General features: G+C 45.0%; 1 protein-coding gene, 1 long non-coding RNA gene and 1 other non-coding gene across 3 annotated transcripts in view; all 3 read right to left on the bottom strand.

Annotated features, from left to right (window-relative positions):
* The window catches only part of LOC124606464, a 183,695-nt gene extending 165,821 nt beyond the window's left edge, over positions 1 to 17,874 (bottom strand). Inside the window, exons 1-2 of the mRNA XM_047138446.1 lie at positions 17,701 to 17,874; positions 9,668 to 9,811 (exon numbers count right to left, since the gene is read on the bottom strand). Coding sequence (XP_046994402.1) covers positions 9,668 to 9,811; positions 17,701 to 17,874 — 318 coding nt within the window. The remainder of the gene's footprint in view (positions 1 to 9,667; positions 9,812 to 17,700) is intronic.
* A 64-nt stretch (positions 17,875 to 17,938) lies between these two features.
* LOC124607399 overlaps positions 17,939 to 24,423 on the bottom strand; it is a 615,541-nt gene continuing 609,056 nt past the window's right edge. Inside the window, exon 4 of the long non-coding RNA XR_006978824.1 lies at positions 17,939 to 17,973. This is a non-coding gene — a long non-coding RNA (uncharacterized LOC124607399). The remainder of the gene's footprint in view (positions 17,974 to 24,423) is intronic.
* Positions 21,075 to 21,148, bottom strand: Trnai-aau. Its single transcript has one exon. It is a non-coding gene; the product is annotated as a tRNA-Ile (tRNA).

The raw sequence follows: 24,423 nt of genomic DNA on the forward strand, positions 1-24,423 counted from the left end.
TTCGTTCGATAAATTCAAATGCGTTTTTGTTGTTGAGGGGAAAAAACAGTGCGAATTTGGAAAAACAATTTAGTTTGTATCATACTTTTACATAATATTTTGCTGTCGGGCACCTCACGTTCAGATGTATGCAACTACTTCCTATATTCACGTTATTGGTAGTGTTTTACATTGACTGGAAATACGAGAAAAAAATCGCGAATTGAACACATCAGTTTCAGAACATTTGGCATTTTCGTCTGGAATAAGAATAGCGGCGAATGGCTTAACAGTTTTGAGACTTCACTATACATGGCTCCTCTGAGTACAACAACACTAAAATATTCGCCAGCGCTTTTGGCCGTGCGGTTCTAGGCGCTTCAGTTCGGAACCGCGCTGCAGCTACGGTCGCAGGTTCGGATCCTGCCTCGGGCATGGACGTGTATGATGTCCTTAGGTTAGTTAGGTTTGAGTAGTTCTAAGTCTAGGGGACTGGTGAAAGATCTTGTCCTGTACTCGTAGCCACGTTTCCACTGCACGAATTTCGCTTTCGACATAATCAAAATACGTCCTACGTGGCCTCTAACAGCTCCAACAGTTCGGGTGAAATGGCTTTTCTTTGAATCTTAGGACACTTTGTGGGCATTCGTGGAACCCATTTCGAGCACACCGTTGCAAATGCAAGAGTTTCATTCACTGCACACGCACTTACACACACTTTCAACGCTCACTGCTAGATGTAGCGCCAATTTTCGAATTGTGATGCGCCAGTCTGCACGAATCTGCGCAGTGCACCAAATCGGGAGCATTGGCTGTAACAGGACGCTCCGAACGTGGCAGATCATGGAGCTCACTTTCTGCACTTCCTGACGCTTTAAATCTCTTTACCCATCGCCGAACACTATCATCTGCATGTTTACAACTCCTCCCCACGGATTTCAGTTTTCAACATCACACGAGATCCGTTCGCAGTTTCCCGTGCTCCATAACACGGCGCCAGTTCGGTGTCAGTTTCAGAGTAGAGCGGTATGCCCATGATTTAGTACTTTGCTACGATCTTATCTGGCTGTTCAAATGGCTCTGAGCACTATGGGACTTAATATCTGAGGTCATCAGTCCCCTAGAACTTAGAACTACTGAAACCTAACAAACCCGAGGACATCATACACATCCATGCCCGAGGCAGGATTCGAACCTGCGACCGTAGCGGTCGCACGGTTCCAGACTGTAGCGCCTAGAACCGCTCGGCCACCCCGGCCGGCATCTGACTGTCGTGAACGCAGGAGTATTGCGCTCTAAAACCGGTCAAAAATCAAAAACGTGAAGTTACTTTTAAATCCTTTCAAACGTGTTAATATTAAATGTCGATAACCCGGTTGTCTTTCGCCAGCCAGAAGCTTCCACCACGCTCACGCCAGCTGTTAACAGTCGCACAGCAGACGTAGTGGGAAATTCATATGCACGTCCATGCGCTCACGTAGCATTTTTTTTGTTTCGCCGTTAGGTTTAGATAAAAACACCGACTGCATATGGAAAAGAAAGTTACTTCATGTCTATGGTTACAAATTTTTTGTTATCAGACTACGAGTATCGGTCTATAATGACCATCATCAGATCTGCAGCAAAATACAGAAAGAAACAAAAAATACACTAGCGGATTGTTTGACAATGTTCTACTTCAACCACTGAACGCCTCTGTTTTATACAGGTTGATTCAAAAAGAATACCACAACTTTAAAAATGTGTATTTAATGAAAGAAACATAATATAACCTTCTCTTATACATCATTACAAAGAGTATTTAAAAAGGTTTTTTTTTCACTCAAAAACAAGTTCAGAGATGTTTAATATGGCCCCCTCCAGACACACGAGCAATATCAACCCGATACTCCAACTCGTTTCACACTCTCTGTCACATATCAGGCGTAACAGTTTGGATAGCTGCTGTTATTTCTCGTTTCAAATCATCAATGGTGGCTGGGAGAGGTGGCCGAAACACCATATCCTTAACATACCCCCATAAGAAAAAATCGCAGGGGGTAAGATCAGGGCTTCTTGGAGGCCAGTGATGAAGTGCTCTGTCACGGGCTGCCTGGCGGCCGATCCATCGCCTCGGGTAGTTGACGTTCAGGTAGTTACGGACATAAGTGCCAATGTGGTGGCGCTCCATCCTGCTGAAATATGAATTGTTGTGCTTCTTGTTCGAGCTGAGGGAACAGCCAATTCTCTAACATCTCCAGATACTGTAGTCCAGTTACAGTAGCACCTTAGAAGAAAAAGGGACCAAAAACTTTATTGGCTGAAATGGCACAGAAAACGTTCACCTTAGGCGAGTCACGTTCATACTGAGTTGTTTCCCGCGGATTCTCAGTGCCCCATATACATTGTGACTTCCCGTTAGTGTGGAAAGTTGCTTCATCACTAAACACAATCTTTGAAACGAAAGATTCATCTGTTTCCATTTGAGCAAGGATAAAATCACAGAAATCGATTCTTTTAATCTTATCAGCTGCAGACAATGCTTGAACCAATTTCAGACGATAATGTTTCATAACTAACCTTTTTCGTAGGACTCTCCATACAGTTGATTGTGGAATTTGCAGCTCTCTGCTAGCTCTGCGAGTCGATTTTCCTGGGCTGCGAACAAATGCTTTCTGGATGCGTGCTACATTTTCATCACTCGTTCTCGGCCGTCCAGAACTTTTCCCTTTGCACAAACACCCATTCTCTGTAAACTGTTTATACCAACGTTCAATACACCACCTATCAGGAGGTTTAACACCATACTTCGTTCGAAATGCACGCTGAAAAACTGTCGTCGATTGACTTCTGCCGTACTCAATAACACAAAATGCTTTCTGTTGAGCGGTCGCCATCTTAGCATCAACTGACGCTGACGCCTAGTCAACAGCGCCTCAAGCGAACAAATGTACAACTAAATGAAACTTTATAGCTCCCTTAATTCGCCGACGTATAGTGCTTAGCTCTGCCTTTTGTCGTTGCAGAGTTTTAAATTCCTAAAGTTGTGGTATTCTTTTTGAATCACCCTGTACAGTTTGCTAATAGTCTCACCTCGTATAGAGTGCCTCACATACTTACTTCGTTTTCTTAGGTTGTGCGCATAGCTCTATAGTGTTTTCTTTTTCCTTCACTGTTTGTATTATATACTTCATTAAGTAGATAATCTTGATCGTGCACAGGTATGGGGTTTTATTGTTTTCTTGAAACGGCGTGCCGCAGGGTACGAAGGGAACGCTGGCGGTCACGTCCCTCCAACCACCTCCCGCCTACGCGTAATTCTGGCGTCGGCGCTAACAGAGGGCGCTGATCGTGTGCGGCAGCCTGTCTGCCTTCACTGTGCTTCTTTAGCTATTTGTTTTACAATTTTTTTGTCCTTTTTAACAATCTTTTATAGAATTTTATTTCATCGCTTTTTATTACTGTAATACCTCTTACACCTTAAAGGCCTATTACAGACTTCACTGATTGTATCCACCTTTATTTTTCATTGTACAATTAATCACTGAAGAATATGTATATGCCTACAGCAGTGACATCTGGCGAACTTGCAACACGAACATTTTGTGGCTACTGCACTAATTTGTTTTGATCAGTAGCGCTGCTGACAAGATGATTCCGGCATATGTTGTTATTTATAGCCGCGCGGGATTAGCCGAGCGGTCTTAGGAGCTGCAGTCATGGACTGTGTGGCTCGTCCCGGCGGACGTTCGAGTCCTCCCTCGGGCATGGGTGTGCGTGTTTGTCCTTAGGATAATTTAGGTTAAGTAGTGTGTAAGCTTAGGGACTGATCACCTTGGCAGTTGTCCCGTAAGATTTCACACACATTTGAACATTTTTGTTATTTATGTACATTTGACGACGCCACTATGACTCCAATGTATTAGAACATCTTTTTATAAAACAGGAATGCCTCTTCATATTTAAAGCACACAAATGCGTAATTATGTCAGTAGTACTTTTCATTATGTTCTATTTTATTGTTTTAAGCTGTAGACAATCTGCTAGTGTATTTGTGTTTTTCCCATAATTTTCCGCAGACTGAAACAGGTAGTCTGATGACAAAAAATCTGTGACCATTGCTGTTGTTGTTGTTGTGGTCTTCAGCCCTGAGACTGCTTTGATGCAGCTCTCCATGCTACTCCACCCTGTGCAAGCCTCTTCATCTCCCAGTACCTACTGCAGCCTACATCCTTCTGAATCTGCTTAGTGTATTCATCTCTTGGTCCCCCTCTACGATTTTTACCCTCCGCGCTGCCCTCAAATACTAAATTGGTGATCCCTTGATGCCTCAGAACATGTCCTACATGGTTCAAGAATCATGAAAGAAGGTTGTACACATGGAAGAACCTTGGAGTTACTAAAAGGTATCAGATAGATTATATAATGGTAAGACAGAGATTTAGGAACCAGGTTTTAAATTGTAAGACATTTCCAAGGGCAGATGTGGACTCTGACCACAATCTATTGGTTATGAACTGTAGATTAAAACTGAAGAAAGTGCAGAAAGGTGGGAATTTAAGGAGATGGGACCTGGACAAACTGATTAAACCAGAGGTTGTACAGAGTTTCAGGGAGAGCATAAGGGAACAATTGACAGGAATGGGGGAAAGAAATACAGTAGAAGAAGAATGGGTACCTTTGAGGGATGAAATAGTGAAGGCAGCAGAGAAACAGGTAAAATGACGAGGGCTAGTAGAAGCCCTTGGGTAACAGAAGAAATATTGAATTTAATTGATGAAAGGAGAAAATATAAAAACGCAGTAAATGAAGCAGGCATAAAGGAATACAAACGTCTCAAAAATGAGATCGACAGGAAGTGCAAAATGGCTAAGCAGACATGGCTAGAGGATAAATGTAAAGATGTAGAGGCTTATCCCACTAGGGGTAAGATAGATACTGCCTACAGGAAAATTAAGGAGACGTTTGGAGAAAAGAGAACTATTGTATGAATATCAAGAGCTCAAATGGAAAACCAGTTCTAAGCAAAGAAGGGAAAGCAGAAAGGTAGAAGGAGTATATAGAGGGTCTATACAAGGGCGATGTACTTGAGGACAACATTATGGAAATGGAAGAGGATGAAGATGAAATGGGAGATATGATACTGCGTGAAGAGTTTGACAGAGCACTGAAAGACCTGAGTCTAAACAAGGCCCTCGGAATAGAAAACATTCCATTAGAATTACTGACAGCCTTGGGAGAGCCAGTCCTGACAAAACTCTACCATCTGGTGAGCAAGATGTATGAGACAGGTGAAATTCCCTCATACTTCAAGAAGAATACAATAATTCCAATCCCAAAGAAAGCAGTTGTTGACAGATGTGAAAATTATCGAACTATCAGTTTAATAAGTCACAGCTGCAAAATACTAACACGAATTCTTTACAGACGAATGGAAAAACTGATAGAAGCCGACCTCGGGGATGATCAGTTTGGATTCCGTAGAAATGTTGGAACACGTGAGGCAATACTGACCTTACGACTTATCTTGGAAGGAAGATTAAGGAAAGGCAAATCTACGTTTCTAGCATTTGTAGACTTAGAGAAAGCTTTTGACAATGTTGACTGGAATACTCTCTTTCAAATTCTGAAGGTGGCAGGGGTAAAATACAGAGAGCGAAAGGCTATTTACAATTTGTACAGAAACCAGATGGCAGTCATAAGAGTCGAGGGGCACGAAAGGGAAGCAGTGGTTGGGAAGGGAGTGAGACAGGGTTGTAGCCTCTCCCCGATGTTATTCAAACTGTATATTGAGCAGGCAGTTAAGGAAACAAAAGAAAAATTCGGAGTAGGTATTAAAATCCATGGAGAAGAAATAAAAACTTCGAGGTTCGCCGATGACATTGTAATTCTGTCAGAGACGGCAAAGGACTTGGAAGAGTAGTTGAATGGAATGGACAGTGTCATGAAAGGAGAGTATAAGATGAACATCAACAAAAGCAAAACAAGGATAATGGAATGTAGTCGAATTAAGTCGGGTGATGCTGAGGGAATTAGATGAGGGAATGAGACAATTAAAGTAGTAAAGGAGTTTTGCTATTTGGGGAGCAAAATAACTGATGATGGTCGAAGTAGAGAGGATATAAAATGTAGGCTGGCAATGGCAAGGAAAGCGTTTCTGAAGAAGAGAAATTTGTTAACATCGAGTATAGATTTAAGTGTCAGGAAGTCGTTTCTGAAAGTATTTGTATGGAGTGTAGCCATGTATGGAAGTGAAACATGGACGATAAATAGTTTAGACAAGAAGAGAATAGAAGCTTTCGAAATGTGGTGCTGTGACCATAGACGTGAAGGAAAGGAAATTTACTATATATTCGCGTCACTGTTTTATTCGCGACCATGTCGCAGCTTGTTATATCATACCTTTATTGTTTCAGAGTGTATTAGCGAACAAGAAAAAAAATATTCTCGGATTTCACTTTCAAAAATACACTTCTTCCCAGGTAATAACACACTTTTTCCCGAGTGAAAATATACAATATACCGCGCGTAGAAGCACATTTTTTCCATGTTAAATGACAATATACTTTCCCTCAGAGCTGGAAACTTATCAATCCTTTGAATGGTAAAGGCTTTTTATGCCGTCGTTGAACTTCCCCGCACTTTAGGAAACGAAAGCCAGCAAAAAACAACGCGCTTTGGAAAGATCTTTTGACATGCGGCAACATGTAGACTGTGTATTTTCGTACTACGGAAGTACAAATACGAATCTCACCAATTACAGTATGGTAGCGTCCAAACCATTGACAGAGATCGCGAAGCGTTTTTGTCAGCCAATCATAGCTCTCGCCAGCCAATGACAACAGAAATTTTCAGAGCATGGGACGTGATGTAGTCAGCTAACAGAACACATCACTTAAGTAGCGCGAACACGAAAACATATAGGTTTAAATTAATATGATACACATACCGTACAGTTAGAACAAGAAAACTAAGATTTCATGTGTAACATTGGTCGTCAAATTTTATGCTTTTTCCGACTTTTTAGTTAGGCAGGATCCTAAGAGCACAGCTTAAATTGCAGCATCTGACTATTTCTGACAAGCACGATTATGAATTCCACTGCTATGCACCTAACATTTCGTAGGTGAGCTGGATCAACAAATGTTTCGTCGATCATTACGACTTTTCTATAGAAAAGCCAATTACATGTGAAACTGCTCAACAACTGACACCGCTCTTTTTCTGATGCATTATTGCATAATTTGTGATCTGTGAAAGAACTAAAATAAATACGAAAATTAACCTCCAAGACTGGCCTTTATTGACATCTGTTACTTTTTAACATGTATCAAACACAAATGTGACAGTGAAGTTTTAAATAGTAGCATAAATGGCTGGTTTTCGAAGTGGCTGGTCCTCAAAGCGTTAAATTTTGAATGAGATTCAAGCGCTCCACGATTTAAGAAATTCATCGCACATTCTCACAAATAACGTAACTGATCTTGTGTAAAGGGAAATTTACTTTGAAAATAACGCTTCTCAAATCACCGTTTGCAATATTTTTCCGTGACGTGTTAGAAATGCAAACAGTTGGGACGTCACACTCATCGAAAGCAGTTCGTTTATACGAAGTACTCTTTAGTCTTCATCGTAAAGCCTTTGACATATTTTGCTGTCCACACACGGCTGTTCATGCACTGATTTTTGTTGTTTTACAAGGTACATTTTCTTTGCAGCTAAAATTTTGGTGTTATTCTCTCGTTTCTTTTCTTGCTGCAGTATTGTTCTGCAGGACCGGGCTAAAGTGAAACTCACTGTTAGATCATCAGTTCCTACCAGTTAAAATTACAAAAATTTAATTGGAGAGTAAAACAATGAAAAATTCCAGGAATTCTAAAAAGTTCTCACGTAGTTCACGGATTTCTTCGGAGTGAAAAAGTTCCCGGGTTTCCCGCGGCGTACACACCCTGTTATTAAATTGTACGTTAATAGACAGTATTTCTATCGGTATTTTAGTTACCTCAAAATCTTGAGATTCAGACCCATATCGAAGTTATAGCAGACCTAGGCATTCCATTTTCTCAAGAGGCCATGAGTCTAATGACTGCAAACTAACCGTCTTTATTTCCACATGAAAACACAACGACAAAACTACACAGGAAGGTAAAGACGACGAAAAGGACGATGACCAACAATTAGACACTGAATAAAGATATATTGCAACAGTTTGGATGCTAAGTTTGTACATTTTGTAAATAAACACATACTGTTGTGTTGATCTTCAGTCCTGAGACTGGTTTGATGCAGCTCTCCATGCTACTCTATCCTGTGCAAGCTTGTTCATCTCCCAGCCTACATCCTTCTGAATCTGCTTAGTGTATTCATCTCTTTGTCTCCCTCTACGATTTTTACCTTCCACGCTGCCGTCCAATACTAAATTGGCGATCCCCTGATGCCTCAGAACATGTCCTACCAACCGATCCCTTCTTCTAGTCAAGTTGTGCCACAAACTCCTCCCCAATCCTATCCAGTACCACCGCATTAGTTATATGATCTACCCATCTAATCTTCATCATTCTTCTGTAGCACCACATTTCGAAAGCTTCTATTCTCTTCTTGTCCAAACTATTTATCGTCCATGTTTCACTTCCATACATTGCTACACTCCATACAAATACTTTCAGAAACGACTTCCTGTCAAATCTATACTCGATGTTAACAAATTTCTTTTCTTCAGAAACGCTTTCCTTGCCATTGCCAGACTACATTTTATATCCTCTCTACTTCGACCATCATCAGTTATTTTGCTCATAAACACATAATTAAAATCAAATAATGTAGGGAATATATAAAATGTAGACTGGTGGTGACAAGGAAAGCGTTTCTGAAGAAGAGAAATTTATTAAAATCGAGTATAATTTAAGTGTCAGGAAGTCTTTTCTGAAAGTATTTGCATAGAGTGGAGCGATATATGGAAATGAAACATGGGCGATGAACAGTTTAGACAATAAGAGAACAGAAGCTTTTGAAATGTGGTGCTACAGAAGAATGCTGAAGATTAGATGGGTAGATCACGTGACTAATGAGGTGGTGCTGAAGAGAATTGGGGAGAAGAGGAATTTGTGGCACAACTTGACTAGAAGAAGGGACCGGTTGCCAGGACATGTTCTGAGGCATCAAGGGACCACCAATTTAGTATTGGAGGGCAGCGTGGAGGATAAAAATCGCAGAGGGAGACCAAGAGATGAGTACAGTACGATGATTCAGAACAATGTACGTTGCAGTGGTTACTAAGAGATGAAGAGGCTGGGACAGGATAGAGTAGCATGGAGAGCTGCATCAAGGCAGTGTTTGGACTAAAGACCACAACAACAACAATGTATTTCATTTGATCCCACAGCAAAACAAAAGCATAAAATAATTTTGACCGGTTTTCAAGTGTAGATACTCGTGTGTGCCGGCCTTGGCGGGTAGAAGCGCGTCCATCCCGTGTGGCAACCCGCTCCCTGTACACCGAGCCCGACGCACCACACGATAAGCAGTTTCAGCGTCAGCGCTACGTACCGAACGGGTGCGGGGGCGGCGGCGCGCCCTCGTCGTGGAGGCCGTTGGCGGCGGGCCGCGCGGGGGCGGCGCCGTCGGAGCGGGGCGCGCGCAGCTGGAGGCGGCCCGGCACGGCCGCGCGGCGCCCGGGAGCGGCGGGGGCGGCCGCGGCCGGCGGCTGCACCGGCGCCGCCCCCGCTCCCGGCGCCGCCCCCGGGGCGTCGCCCAGCTTCTCGAAGAGCGCGCGCGCCGTGATGAAGCGCGCCACGTGGCTCTCGGTGCGCACCACCGTCGCCTGCTGCGGCTTCTCGCCGCCGCCCGCCGGCTCCTGCAACGCAACCACAGATCCAAGTCCTCTTCACCACACCTAGACTTACATCAATCACCACACACAGCAGTTGGTTGTGGGAAGGGACTGAAGCAAACAAAGCGCTGTATCATGTGAGAGATACAGTTGCGAGCGAGTGCGCCGGGACTTACCCCAGTACACTGTTAGTAGCCTTAACGCGTCTGCATGTAGCGCACAAGTATTGCACCACAATTTAGTATGAAATTAAAAATCAAAATTTATGTTTAAAACTTTGTTAAATTATAGGTTAGTAACAATATTCCAAATACCAAGTCTTGATGTTCTAAACTTAATAATTTACGGAAAAATGCCGTTTTAAGAAAAAAATCAGGGGCGCTAGATAATGACGCTAGGAAGCCAGAATTTGGTCAGAAGGTGCAGTTAGACGTTATAAATAAGTGATGCTGGTTTTCAAAACCAGCAAACAAAAATTACCACCAGAATCCACGGTTTTCGGAAAAATCAGAGGCGCTAAATAATGGACTTAGAAACTTGAAAATTTGTTTTATGCTTCAGTACACCCCAAAAATAATAACAGAGTTCACGTTAATCTACCTCATAGTTTTTGAGTAATTAAATAAAAACTAATTTTATAACTGAAATGTACCTAAGTGTTGTAGATTAAGTACTTGAAATTTTAATGATAGAGGATTTTGGTTAAACCAGATGATTAAATATATCAAATAATAGAGCTACACCAAGTTTAAGACTCGTAACAAAAATAGCAACTGATATAAGCAAAGATATGGTTCGGAGGTAACAATCTACCGTTAGTTCCACTAAATAAATTCTATTAAGCAAAGTTTTCATTCTAGCGAGTTTAAACTTTCTACGTGCTTTCAAACTGCTTATCTGCATACCAGGAAAAATTAAGAAGTTTATGAAGTAATTGGTAACTGTATTATTAAAGATCATGTGCCCGAGATAGCGGTCGTTTGTAGACTGCCGCCGTGTGCAAATAGACAGAGACAACAGATGTTTCCTCGGCAGTCCGCACCGGCACCTTATAAATACAGCCCCTGAAGCACTAGGAAGGTTCACTTCGCTCTCAGACACTGTGAGGTGCACGCCAGTTAAACGTCTGGTCGCGCTCTGCCTCGGATAATGTCAGAGCTGAGCTGTGGCAAGCGCGTATTTGGCAGTGAAAACGGATAGTGAATTCGCGAGGACTGTACACCGTCCTGAATCGTTTAGAATTCGGTAAAATAACTGTTAGTGTGCCGTCAGTGTGAAATTCAATTCCGCGTGGCAAGTGGTGAATTTATTTCCACTTTTATGGCGAGCATTAATTTTTGAACATTTATTGCGAACTTTCAATTGAGTGATGTTAGTCAGGGTACGAAGTTACCGTAGAGGTCGCCTTCGAACTGCTAAAGGTGCTGTTACATTAGAAAGACTTGTTTTCAATTGAACATAACTCAATTTTAAGTGTTGTTTGTGAGGAACTTTAATTAAATTAAATCTTGATTGGAACTTTAAACTTTTACTGAAGTCATAATCCTGAAGCCGAAAAGAAATGGGAAAGACACTTTTCTTTCAGTGGGCTGGACCGGAATGTGGCCGTGCAGACTGTAAACTAAGGTCAGTATCTTTCCCTTCGCTTTCTGGCTGACCACCAAATTAGTTGCCAGGCTCACGTGATTAAAGACGGCATCAAAACTTTAAACCAGTGAAGAAACTTACTCGCCGCCCCACGGAACCAAACAACGAGGTCATCGGTCCCATCGGATTAGGGAAGGGTGCAGAAGGAAGTAGGCCGTACCCATTCAAAGGAACGATCCCGGCATTTGCCTGAAGCGACTTAGAGAACTCACGGAAAACCTAAATCAAGATGGCCGGATGCGGGTGTGGATTGTCGTCCTCCCGAATGCGAGTCCATTGTGCTAATAACTGCGCCACCCCGCTCGGTTAGCCATTGCGTTTGGGCGAGAGGCTACGGTTTCAGCTGGCGGTCAGGGACGACACTCCGCCACTGGCAGTTACGCACACCCCAGTAGCATTGTCACTGGCTGTGAAACGACTTGCGCGGGGAAATAATAATAATTCCAATTTTGGCCACCATGCGCAAATCTGGTGCTGTGGATGCAAGGAAGATGTTTGTAGATACACTACTGGCCATTAAAATTGCTACACCACGAAGATGACGTGTTACAGACACGAAATTTAACCGACAGGAAGAAGATGCTGTGATATGCAAATGATTAGCTTTTCAGAGCATTCACACAAAGTTGGCGCCGGTGGCGACACTTACAACGTGCTGACATGAGGAAAGTTTCCAACCGATTTCTCACACACAAACAGCAGTTGACCGGCACTGCCTGGTGAAACGTTGTTGTGATGCCTCGTGTAAGGAGGAGAAATGCGCACCGTCACGTTTCCGCCTTTGATAAAGGTCGGATTGTTGCCTATCGCGATTGCGGTTTATCGTATAGCGACATTGCTGCTCGCGTTGGTCGAGATCCAATGACTGTTAGCAGAATATGGAATCGGTGGGTTCAGGAGCGTAATACGGAACGCCGTGCTGGGACCCAACGGCCTCGCATCACAAGCAGTTGAGATGATAGGCATTTTATCTGCATGGCTGTGACGGATCGTGCAGCCACGTCTCGATCCCTGAGTCAACAGATGGGGACGTTTGCAAGACAACAAGCATCTCCACGAACAGTTCGACGACGTTTGCAGCAGCATGGACTATCAGCTCGGAGACCATGGCTGCGGTTACCCTTGACGCTGCATCACAGACAGGAGCGCCTGCGATGGTGTACTCAACGGCGAACATGAGTGCACGGATGGCAAAACGTCATTTTTTAGTATGAATCAAGGTTATGTTTACAGCATCATGATGGTCGCATTCGTCTTTGGCGACATTGGACGTTACATTTCAGATGTGTTACGACCCGTGGCTCTACCCTTCATTCGATCCCTGCGAAACCCTACATTTCAGCAGGATAATGCACTCTAATTTAACACACATTCCAACTCGCTAATGCGCTCAGTATGGGGTGTGACCACCTCTGGCAGTAATCCAGGCCTGACAAACGATGGGGCATTTTGTGAATGATATCAGTCTCATGTTGAGGCAGTAACGCCAATTCTCCCTGCAGCGCTGTTCGCAAGTCTTGGAGAGCGGTTGGTGGATTTTGGCGTGATGCAACCCGAGTCCCGGATGTGCTGTGGTCGTGTGAACCTTACTGAGCTGCCACTCCTCTTCCACATAATTTCTCTCATCGTTTTTCAGGCCTCACGGGTTAACAATATTTATCTACTTTAATCGTGCTGTCCACTCGGTTCTGGAGAATAGGGAGAAAGATTGTTCGCTTAAGCTCCCGCGTCAGTTTCGCTTGCTGCTGTGCCTTGTTTAAGGTGATGATACATGGTTGGCAAATTCACGCTGAGGGTGTGCACTACGGCAGCCAGTTTTTCGTGGTCACCAGAGTTCATCAGGAGCGCGGTGTAGCAGATGCCTCCTCTACATCCAGTGACATCCTGGCGCCCGTGTAGCCGCTTTTATTAAAAACAGTCGATCCCACTTAGTAGCGCACAGAATAACGGACAGTTCCAGCACTGTGTGAGATATACAACCGTTGTCTGCGTCTCATTGATGTCCGTAGCTTGTATCCACGATAGAGTTCGTCAGTGACCTTCAGGTCTTGTCTGCCGACTTGGAGGGGCTATCCCAGAGAATGTGATACACTCTTGATGATGGTCCATCCTTCGGACCGAGTGGTGTGGCGCAGTGGTTATCACACTGGACTCGCATTCGGGGGAACGACGTTTCAAACCCGCGTCCTTAGGATTTCCGTGATTTCCGTAAATCACTCCAGGCAAATGCCGGAATGGTTCCTTTGAAAGGGCACGGCCGACTTCCTTCCCAATCCTTTCCTAATCCGATGGGACCGATGACCTCGCTGTTTGGTCCCCCGTCCCAAATCAACCAATCAACCAACGACCGTCCCTTAGAAGAGAATATTATTTGAGTTCGGCACGCTTTCATGATGTGAGACATGGGTGGGGTGTGGGTTAGCAATCTCCCGCACTTCCGAACTCACCTACATCACTTACGCAGATTTCCGTCACACTGCGTTCTCTAACATGACGGGGATGGCACTGCTGTAGTCGCTCATTGTACGTCACACTGATATGAAACTAAAATTTGCCCGACTTACCGATCGGCCAATCTCAATATAGTTCACAGTTGTGATAATGTCACTTTGGTACCCAAGAGGAGATAAGATTTAATCCGTTAAGACCAGCAGCTGATAGCATATCAGTGACGGTGAGGAAAAATTTTAACACAGCGGGACAAGAATATCGCAGGTGCGCGTTGTCTCCTTAGTGTGTGTGTGTGTGTGTGTGTGTGTGTGTGTGTGTGTGTGTGTGTGTGTGTGTGTGTGTGTGGGGGGGGGGGGGGGAGGGGGGGGGGCGCGGACTTTGTCTGATATTGTTCGTGCCTCAGGTACTTGAAGTATGCACGCCTCTGTTTAAACAGAATAGCTCGATGTAGTCATAGGGTCTTAGTGGCACACGTCTGCTTTCATGTCCTGCCGCTAACTCCCTGCTAATAACAACCTGTAGCTGTGATCCTGTAGTCAAATAGTCTGTACAGTGGCTGGCATTGCGAGTTAATAAAATACACAGAAATATAAAATAAAAGATTAATGAATAATTTAAAAGGAAGGGTTCTATTCTGACACCTGTAACTGATGATGATGACAGAATTATGCTGAATAATTTTTATTCGAGAAAGGCCATCTTACATAAAGGGGAAGTGGTCCAACGATATTCGATTAAAATACAGACGCCACATAACCTTATCAGATGCAGTAAAGTTACGAGAATGGTAGCAAACTCCCCAAACTAAATAGTCATCAAAGTTAGGCGAAAATTCAGTCCATTTCGTGATCACAATACACGAAAGTTTAACAACTAAAAATAGTTCAGAGTTTAACATGATGATTCACAAATTAACTCAAACGATACGAAGAATAATAGCTCATCCTCGGCTTACTCTTACTTAAATAAATCAAGCCAAAATAGTTAGTCCTACTCTGGAGCACATTCAGACCTCTCTAAACACACTGGTGCCCGAAATTAAAGCAACAAACCGAAATTTTGAGAGGTTGCGTTTATTTAGCCACAAAACAGTATGAACAGGTGATAGTAAAGTAGAAACAATGTAAAGGGTAGAGAACGGAAGCAACTGCAACACGCATAACGGTAGACAAAAATATTCTTTCCAGAATGAGATTTTCACTTTGCAGCGGAGTGTGTGCTGATATGAAACTTCCTGGCAGATTAAAACTGTGTGCCGGACCGAGACTCGAACTCGAGACCTTTGCCTTTCGCGGGCAAGTGCTCTACCAACTGAGCTACCCAAGCACGACTCACGCCCCGTCTTCACAGCCTTACTTCTGCCAGTACATCGTCTCCTACCTTCCAAACATACTGGTAGAAGTAAGGTTGTGAAGACGGGCCCCGTCTTCACAGCCTTACTTCTGCCAGTACATCGTCTCCTACCTTCCAAACATACTGGTAGAAGTAAGGTTGTGAAGACGGGGCTTGAGTCGTGCTTGGGTAGCTCAGTTGGTAGAGCACTTGTCCGCGAAAGGCAAAGGGCTCGAGTTCGAGTATCGGTCCGGCACACAGTTTTAATCTGCCAGTACGTTTCAAAAATATTCTTTGTTTTTCTAATTTAACGCGAAACCCTACATTCCTCGAGGATAATGCACGACCGCGTGTTGCAGGTCCTGTACGGGACTTTCTGGATACAGAAAATGTTCGACTGCCGTCCTGGCCAGCACATTCTCCAGATCTCTCACCAATTGAAAACGTCTGGTCAATGGTGGCCGAGCAACTGGCTCGTCACAATATGCCAGTCACTACTCTTGATAAACTGTGGTATCGTGTTGAAGCTGCATGGGCAGCTGTACGTACACACGCCATCGAAGCTCTGTTTGACGCAATGCCCAGGCGTATCAAGGCTGTTATTACGGTCAGAGGTGGTTGTTCTGGGTACTGATTTCTGAGGATCTATGCACCCAAACTGCGTGAAAATGTAATCACATGTCAGTTCTAGTATAATATATTCGTCCAATGAATACCCGTTTATCATCTGCATTTCTTCTTGGTGTAGCAATTTTAATGGCCAGTAGTATATTATGCTTCTGGTGCAACAGCAACGGTGTGGTGTGCTAAGAACTGTTTCCCCAAGATGTAACCATCGCTGCTGGTATTTACTGTGAACACAGAGACGTCTTGCAGACGCAGTCTAATAACAAAATGGAAGAGTGCGTGAAGTGATGCTATTTCACGATAACTCCGACCCCCCCCCCCCCCCCTCCGCATTCTGTTAGACTAACAACACTTTATAGGAGGAGCTGGGTTGAGAAGTGATTCCACAACCAACTTATTCACCTAATCTTGCGCTATCAGATTTTCACCTTTTTCGCTCTCTATCGAACACTCTTCAAGAAATTTACTTCCCAGGATGAAAATGCCTTTAAACATGTGTGAACGACTTCTTCGCCTCTAAACCATGTGCTTTTTACAATCGTGGAATCGGAAAGTTACTCCAGCGTCGGTGGACTGTTGGAAATGGTGCAGGAGAATATACACTGAAGCGCCAAAGAAACTAGTATAGGCATGCATATTCAGTACAGAGATATGTAAACAGACATAATAACGGCGCAATTGTTAGGTCTGTTACTGCTGCTACAATGGCACTTTATCAAGACGTAAGTGAGAGAAGTGCAACCCGTCCGCAGATTGCTGCAGATTTCAGTGTTGGGCTATCAACAAGTGTCAGCGTGCGAACCATTCTACGAACATCATCGATATGGGCTTTCGGGTCCGAAGGCTCACTCGTGTATCCTAGATCACTGCATGACATAAAGCTTTACGCCTCGCCTGGGCCCGTCAACAACGACACTGAACTGTTGATGACTGGAAACATGTTGTCTAGTCGGAAGAGTCTCGTTTCAAATTGTATCGAGCGTATGGACGTGTACGGGTATGAAAACAACCTCATGAATCCATGGACCCTGCATGTCAGCAGAGGACTGTTCAACCTGGTGGAGGCTCTGTAACGGTGTGGAGCGTGTGCAGTTGGAGTGATGTGGGACCCCTGAAACATCTAGATACGACTGACAGGTGACACGTGCGTAAGCATCCTGTCTGATCACCTACATTCACTGATGTCCACTGTGCACTCCGACGGATTGGGGCAATACCAGCAGGGCACTGGGACACCGCACACGTCCAGAATTGCTACGGAGTGGGTCTAGGAACACTCTTCCGAGTTGAAACACTTAACACTTCCGCTGGCCACCAAACTCCCCAGACATGAACATTATTGAGCATATCTGGGATGCCTTGCAACGTGCTCTTCATAAGAGATCTCCAACCCCTCATACTGTTACTGATTTATGGACAGCCCCGCAGTATTCATAGTGTTAGTTACCTCCGGCACTACTTCAAACATTAGTTGAGTCCGTGCCATGTCGTGTTGCGGCACTTCTGCGCGTTTGCGGGGGGGTTACACGGTATTAGGCAGGTGTACCAGTTTCTTTGGCTCCTCGGTGTATTACTGATGGACTGAAGTCTCTGTTGTGTTTTAAATTTCCGGAGAAACGCTAGCAACTTATGGACCAACCCAGTATTATAGAGAGAGAAGGTATTGACAGTTTAATCATCATTTAGAAAGAATGAAGTTACGTGATTGATATTTTGTTCGTTTGCAGGCACTTGTCTGCAGATGCGATACACTTCGAAATCCCCGCGCCACAGCAGTGTGGCACGCTGCACAAAAGGACGATGCTGAATGACGAGCAGAGGGGGGTCACGGCCGCACCACACGGGTAGCCCTGTACCCTGGCCGCGGCGCGGCGGCTCACCTTGAAGACGTCTTCGCCGGCGACGGTGCGGCGGCGCTCCGGCCGAGGCGAGTGCTGGTTATGATGGGGGTGGGGGTGCGCGGGCGGCGCCGCCCCTTGCTGGCCGTCGGCATCCTTGGCGGGCGCCATCGCCTGGAAGATGTGCGCCATCTGCGACACCTTGGAGCCGCCGCCGCCGCCGCCGCCCCCGCCGCCCGCGCGGCCCACGGCCGCCCCCGCGCCCCGCTTCTCCTCCATGCCGCCCCGCGTCTGAAACAGAGACAACCGCCTCCGTGTCACAACCACACATACACACCAGCACTCCTCTCCGTCAGTGGCGCGCAGCTGCTTACCTGGACCCGGCCAAACAGACAGTGAGGTACTGCAAAACAATCAACATCGGTATATTATGCAGCTAGAAGCTTTCATTGTTATTTACAAAATATTACGTTGCAAGATGCAGCAGAGGACGTTACTTCAGAATGGGCCACTATAACTTCTGGCATCCCTCAGGATTCCCTTGTTGGAGTGCATCTTTTCCCAATATACAGGGTGATTCAAAAAGAATACCACAACTTTAGGAATTTAAAACTCTGCAACGACAAAAGGCAGGGCTAAGCACTATCTGTCGGCGAATTAAGGGAGCTATAAAGTTTCATTTAGTTGTACATTTGTTCGCTTGAGGCGCTGTTGACTAGGCGTCAGCGTCCGTTGATGCTAAGATGGCGATCGCTCAACAGAAAGCTTTTTGTGTTATTGAGTACGGCAGAAGTGAATCGACGACAGTTGTTCAGCGTGCATTTCGAACGAAGTATGGTGTTAAACCTCCTGATAGGTGGTGTATTGAACGTTGGTATAAACAGTTTACAGAGAATGAGTGTTTGTGCAAAGGGAAAAGTTCTGGACGGCCGAGAACGAGTGATGAAAATGTAGCACGCATCCAGAAAGCATTTGTTCGCAGCCCAGGAAAATCGACTCGCAGAGCTAGCAGAGAGCTGCAAATTCCACAATCAACTGTATGGAGAGTCCTACGAAAAAGGTTAGTTATGAAACCTTATCGTCTGAAATTGGTTCAAGCACTGTCTGCAGCTGATAAGATTAAAAGAATCGATTTCTGTGATTTTATCCTTGCTCAAATGGAAACAGATGAATCTTTCGTTTCAAAGATTGTGTTTAGTGATGAAGCAACTTTCCACACTAACGGGAAGTCACAATGTATATGGGGCACTGAGAATCCGCGGGAAACAACTCAGTATGAACGTGACTCGCCTAAGGTGAACGTTTTCTGTGCCATTTCAGCCAATAAAGTTTTTGGTCCCTTTTTCTTCTAAGGTGCTACTGTAACTGGACTACAGTATCTGGAGATGTTAGAGAATTGGCTGTTCCCTCAGCTCGAACAAGAAGCACAACAATTCATATTTCAGCAGGATGGAGCGCCACCACATTGGCACTTATGTCCGTAACTACCTGAACGTCAACTACCCGAGGCGATGGATCGGCCGCCAGGCAGCCTGTGACAGAGCATTTCATCACTGGCCTCCAAGAAGCCCTGATCTTACCCCCTGCGATTTTTTCTTATGGGGGTATGTTAAGGATATGGTGTTTCGGCCACCTCTCCCAGCCACCATTGATGATTTGAAACGAGAAATAACAGCAGCTATACAAACTGTTACGCCTGATATGCTACAGAGAGTGTGGAACGAGTTGGAGTATCGGGTTGATATTGCTCGAGTGTCTGGAGGGGGCCATATTGAACATCTCTGAACTTGTTTTTGAGTGAAAAAAAACCTTTTTAAATACTCTTTGTAATGATGTATAACAGAAGGTTATATTATGTTTCTTTCATTAAATACACATTTTTAAAGTTGTGGTATTCTTTTTTAATCACCCTGTACATCTGCATCTTTTCTCCACAACGCCCAGTAAAAGCATGGGCAGCAGGAAATTTTCCAACCGGGAACAGGCGGTAATTCAGAAGCTGTAACCGTATCTCCATCCAGCATCTTATATGACACGGTTAGTGAGCCCACATGTGGATCCGGCAAACGACAGGAGGTTGAGAGAAATAAGAAGGAAGGAGAAAGATGCTCCACTAACGAAACAAAAAACCGAAAGACTGACGCTGCCGAACGTGGGTGGCAGCGGCACGGCGATACAACATTCCACGTAGTCTATAGACCTGTGTTAATCTTCGAGTTAATTTAACTCGTCCCATTTTACACAGCATAAATTACGAAGTTGTCAAAGCATGTCTTTCTGATGCCGTAGTTCTTGAAACAACTTCATGACACTGTGCATGGGCGTCCCTACAAATTTTTCTAAGAGGAGGTAACGGTTCGAAAGTTGCATGGTTTTACATAGCTGGTTCGATGAATTTGAAACCATGTCTTAACCTACGAATTAAATTTGTCAAGAGGCGCACACGAAACTTAATGTTTGTCATCAGAAGATTAATATTTATTACTCTCAATATTTTAAAGTAGGTAACTGTGGTACCTAAACGGTAAGCATATTTCAATAGTACAGGCGTAGTACATCTTTTTATGTTTGACTCAACGATCTGAATTCACATCTTCGTATCATTCCACTCCAGATATCAAACGAGTTGTGGCGAAACAAGGTCTGTATCATTAGAGAGTTACAGAGGCGAGCGAGTATGCCGGGACTGCACCATAATTTAAGATTTGAATTAAAAGTTAAAGTTGCTTTTCCAAACTTTGACAGCATGTGCTTTAGTATATTAATGTTTAAACTGCCAAATCTCAGATTGATCAGATGAATATTTTTCCCTAACTACATCGTTTTAGGAAAAAGTGGTGCTAAATGATAAAGATAGGAAGCCAAAAATTGGTCATAATGTGGTCTGTCAAAATTCTTGTAAGAGCCGAATAACGGAACGTCTGATTCCAAATACTAGTGATTCGTAAGAACAGTACACAGCAGTTTCATAACGAATTCCACGTAGTACATTTTGTAACACCAATAGAAGTTTACATGTCTTCCTTTTTCGCTTCTGCGCACGTAATATAATCGCCACAAAAACTCCGCAAACTCAGACGTTACTTCTGAAATTGCCACGAGTATTATAAAGAAGCCAACAAAAAAAAAACCACCACTCGAGCACACGATGAGAAGGAATCTCAACAGTTACGTTAACTGAAGTAACCGCCGTCCGCAGAGCGTTATGACAACGGGGAAACTGTATCTGTGAACGGCTAATCTGGCTCATGATGCACAGTCCCAATTGCAGGTATCCAGGAGGAACAAAAAAAACGATTTATGTAAATTGAAGGTGGAGGGTGAGAAAGGAAAGGGAAGGAACTATTTATGTCCGCGGCATCGGGACTTTATGCGGTGACGAGTGAAAAGTGTGTGCCGGAGCGGGATTCGAACCCGGGATCTCCTGCTTATTAAGCAGTTGCGTTAACCGCTGTGCCACCCGGACACACAGTGTTAATCGCAACTGCGTGGGCTATCTCGGCAAGCCTCGCCGAACCACATTTCCACCTAGCGCCATCTATCCACAGTCTCTGTCCATGTCCTCCACGCTTCTTATTTGCCGGCCGAAGTGGCCGTGCGGTTAAAGGCGCTGCAGTCTGGAACTGCTAGACCGCTACGGTCGCAGGTTCGAATCCTGCCTCGGGCATGGATGTTTGTGATGTCCTTAGGTTAGTTAGGTTTAACTAGTTCTAAGTTCTAGGGGACTAATGACCTCAGCAGTTGAGTCCCATAGTGCTCAGAACCACGCTTCTTATTTTGAGATTCTCTCTGGAGGTCCAACGCAATTAAGCATCCTCCCTGAATGTGGTGGATTCTTTGCCCGTGGAGGCGAATCAACAATATGAATGTGTGGTGTGTCGTGGGTATACTGGTGAATAAGACATCGTGACCGTGATCGCGAATCTCCTCTAGTTGGCTGTTGCTGAGATAGCTCTTTTGTAAATAACTAGCTGTCAGTCGCCTTCTTATTCTGATCCCAGTAAAGAGTACAATGCGTAATCGTATTGAAGGCTATCAAGAAGTCTATTAACACGTCATTAAGCAATAGCTGAAGCAGAATTTCATACGATAGTCTTGCGGATCGCAAGCTGATTCTAATTGTAACCCATAACTACAGAGCAGTATCACTTGTCAACTTGACGATGTGTGGCGTGTGATAGAGGATGCCCAACGTGCCACAGTACGATTTACTCCTGCCCCCCCTTTCCTGTTACAATCGTGAATGGTCGGAAGCTCTAATTACTCAGATATTTACCACGATAGTCATTTGTCATTTCGAGAGCCGTATATGGGAGTAAGTGGGCAACGGCCTTGCCGCAGTGGATACACCGGTTCCCGTGAGATCATCGAAGTTAAGCGCTGTCGGTACTTGGATGGGTGACCATCCTGACCGCCATGCGCTGTTGCCATTTTTCGGGGTGCACTCAGCCTCGTGATGCCAATTGAGGAGCTACTCGACCGAACAGTAGCGGCTTCGGTCAAGAATACCATCATAACGACCGGGAAAGCGGTGTGCTGACCCCATGCCTCTCCTATCCTCATACTCCTCGGAGGATGACACGGCGGTGGGATGGTCCCGATGGGCCACTTGCGGCCTGTAGACGGAGTGGTATATAGGAGTAAGTACACAGCTGAGACACTCCAGAATAGGTCTGACAACTGTTCTTTCGTGGATGAATTACATCTCCTTCTTGTTTGTATGGTCACACTTCTTTGGTGACTCCTAGATTCTTTACGGTTCCTCATTGTCTACTAAATCATCTGTACACTATGCATGAACCTGAACGCCTTGATCCGTGTCTCTCAGGATGTTATGTGAGAAAAGCGCGAGCTGGGTTCCACATGAACGATGTTCACGGAATCCATCCTGGTTGGCATGGATGTCCTTTTGTTCAAAAAATGGCTCTAAGCACTCTGGGACTTAACATCTGTGGTCATCAGCCCCTAGAACTTAGAATTACTTAAACCTAACAAACCTAAGGACATCACACACATCCATGCCCGAGACAGGTTCAAAAATGGCTCTGAGCACTTTGGGACTAAACTTCTGAGGTCATCAGTCCCCTAGAACTTAGAATTACTTAAACCTAACTAATCTAAGGACACCACACACATCCATGCCCGAGGCAAGATTCGAACCTGCGACCGTAGCGGTCGCACGGTTCCAGACTGAAGCACCTAGAACCGCTCGGCCACAACGGCCGGCCCCAAGGCAGGATTCGAACCAACGACTGTAGCGGTCGCGCGGTTCCAGACTGAAGCGCCTAGAACCGCTGGGCCACAACGGCCGGCCTCGTTTTGTTCGAGATATCTCGTTATGTTTGCACTCAGAATATCATCTAGGATTCTACAGCACGTAGGCTTCAATGAAACTGGACAACAGTTTTGTGGTTTGACAGGCGTGACGTCTGCTTCCTTGCAACTACTGGAGGCGGTTTTTTGTTCAAAGAATCTACGGCATTTTATGGTTAACATGGGAGCTAACTCAGCTGCAAATGCTGTACAGAATTTGTGTGTGTGTGTGTGTGTGTGTGTGTGTGTGTGTGTGTGTGTGTGACGGGGGGGGGGGGGGGGGGAAATCGGGCGTGCCGCCAGGAGCCATTGAACGTCAGGGGCCCTGGACAAATGCCCTGGTTGCCCCAACCAGAGAGAGAGAACTTTGGTTATAGAGTGATAGTCCCTACATACGAGGAGTTGATTACTGATAGGTTTACTCGTGCGTTTCGTGTAAGAAATATCCTCACGCGCTAGACGATACCTCCCCGAGTATAGATCAACAATGAAGAGCGAAAGAAATTGGTACACCAGCCTAACATCGTGTAGGGTCCCGCGAGCACACAAATGCCGAAACACGACGTGGCATGGACTCGACTAATGTCTGAAATAGTGCTGAAGGGAACTGACACCGTGAATCCTGCAGAGCTGTCCATAAATCTGTAAGAGCACAAGGGGGTCGAGATCTCTTCTGAGTAGCACTTTACAAGGAATCCCAGATATGCTCAGTAATGTTCATGTCTGGGGTGTTTGGTGGCCAGCGGAAGAGTGTTCCTGGAGCTACTCCGTAGGAATTCTGAACGTGTGCGGTGTCGCGTTGTCCTGCTGGAATTGCCCAAGTCCGTCTGAATGCACAATGGACATGAATGGGATATCTAGACCTATCAGGGGCCCCATACCACTCCAGCTGCACACGCCTCACACCATACAGAGCCTCCACAAGCTTGAACAGTCCCCTGCTGACATACAGAGTCCATGTATTCATGTATCCATCCGTTCGATACAATTTGAAACGAGACGCGTCCGAGCAGGCAACATGTTGCCAGTCATCAAAAGTCCAATGTCGATATGGACGGGCCCAGTGTAGAGGCATAAAGCTTTGTGTCGCGCAGTCACCAAGAATACACGAGTGGGCCTTCGGCTCCGAAAGCCCATATCGATGATATTTCCTTGAATGGTTCACACGCTGTTGATGGCCCAGCATTGAAATCTGCAGCAATTTGCAGCAGGCTGCACTTTTGTCACGTTGAAAGATTTTCAGTCGTCATTGGTCCAGTCCTCCTAGGATCTTTTTCCGGCCGCAGCGATGTCGGAGAGTTGATGATGTACCGGATTCCTGATATTCACAATACACTCGTGAAATGGTCGTACGGGAAAATCCCCACTTCATCACTACCTCGGAGATGCTGTGTCCCATCGCTCCTGCGTCGGTATAACACCACTTTC

The sequence above is a fragment of the Schistocerca americana genome, chromosome 3, assembly GCF_021461395.2.
Source record: "Schistocerca americana isolate TAMUIC-IGC-003095 chromosome 3, iqSchAmer2.1, whole genome shotgun sequence".
NCBI lineage: Eukaryota > Metazoa > Arthropoda > Insecta > Orthoptera > Acrididae > Schistocerca > Schistocerca americana.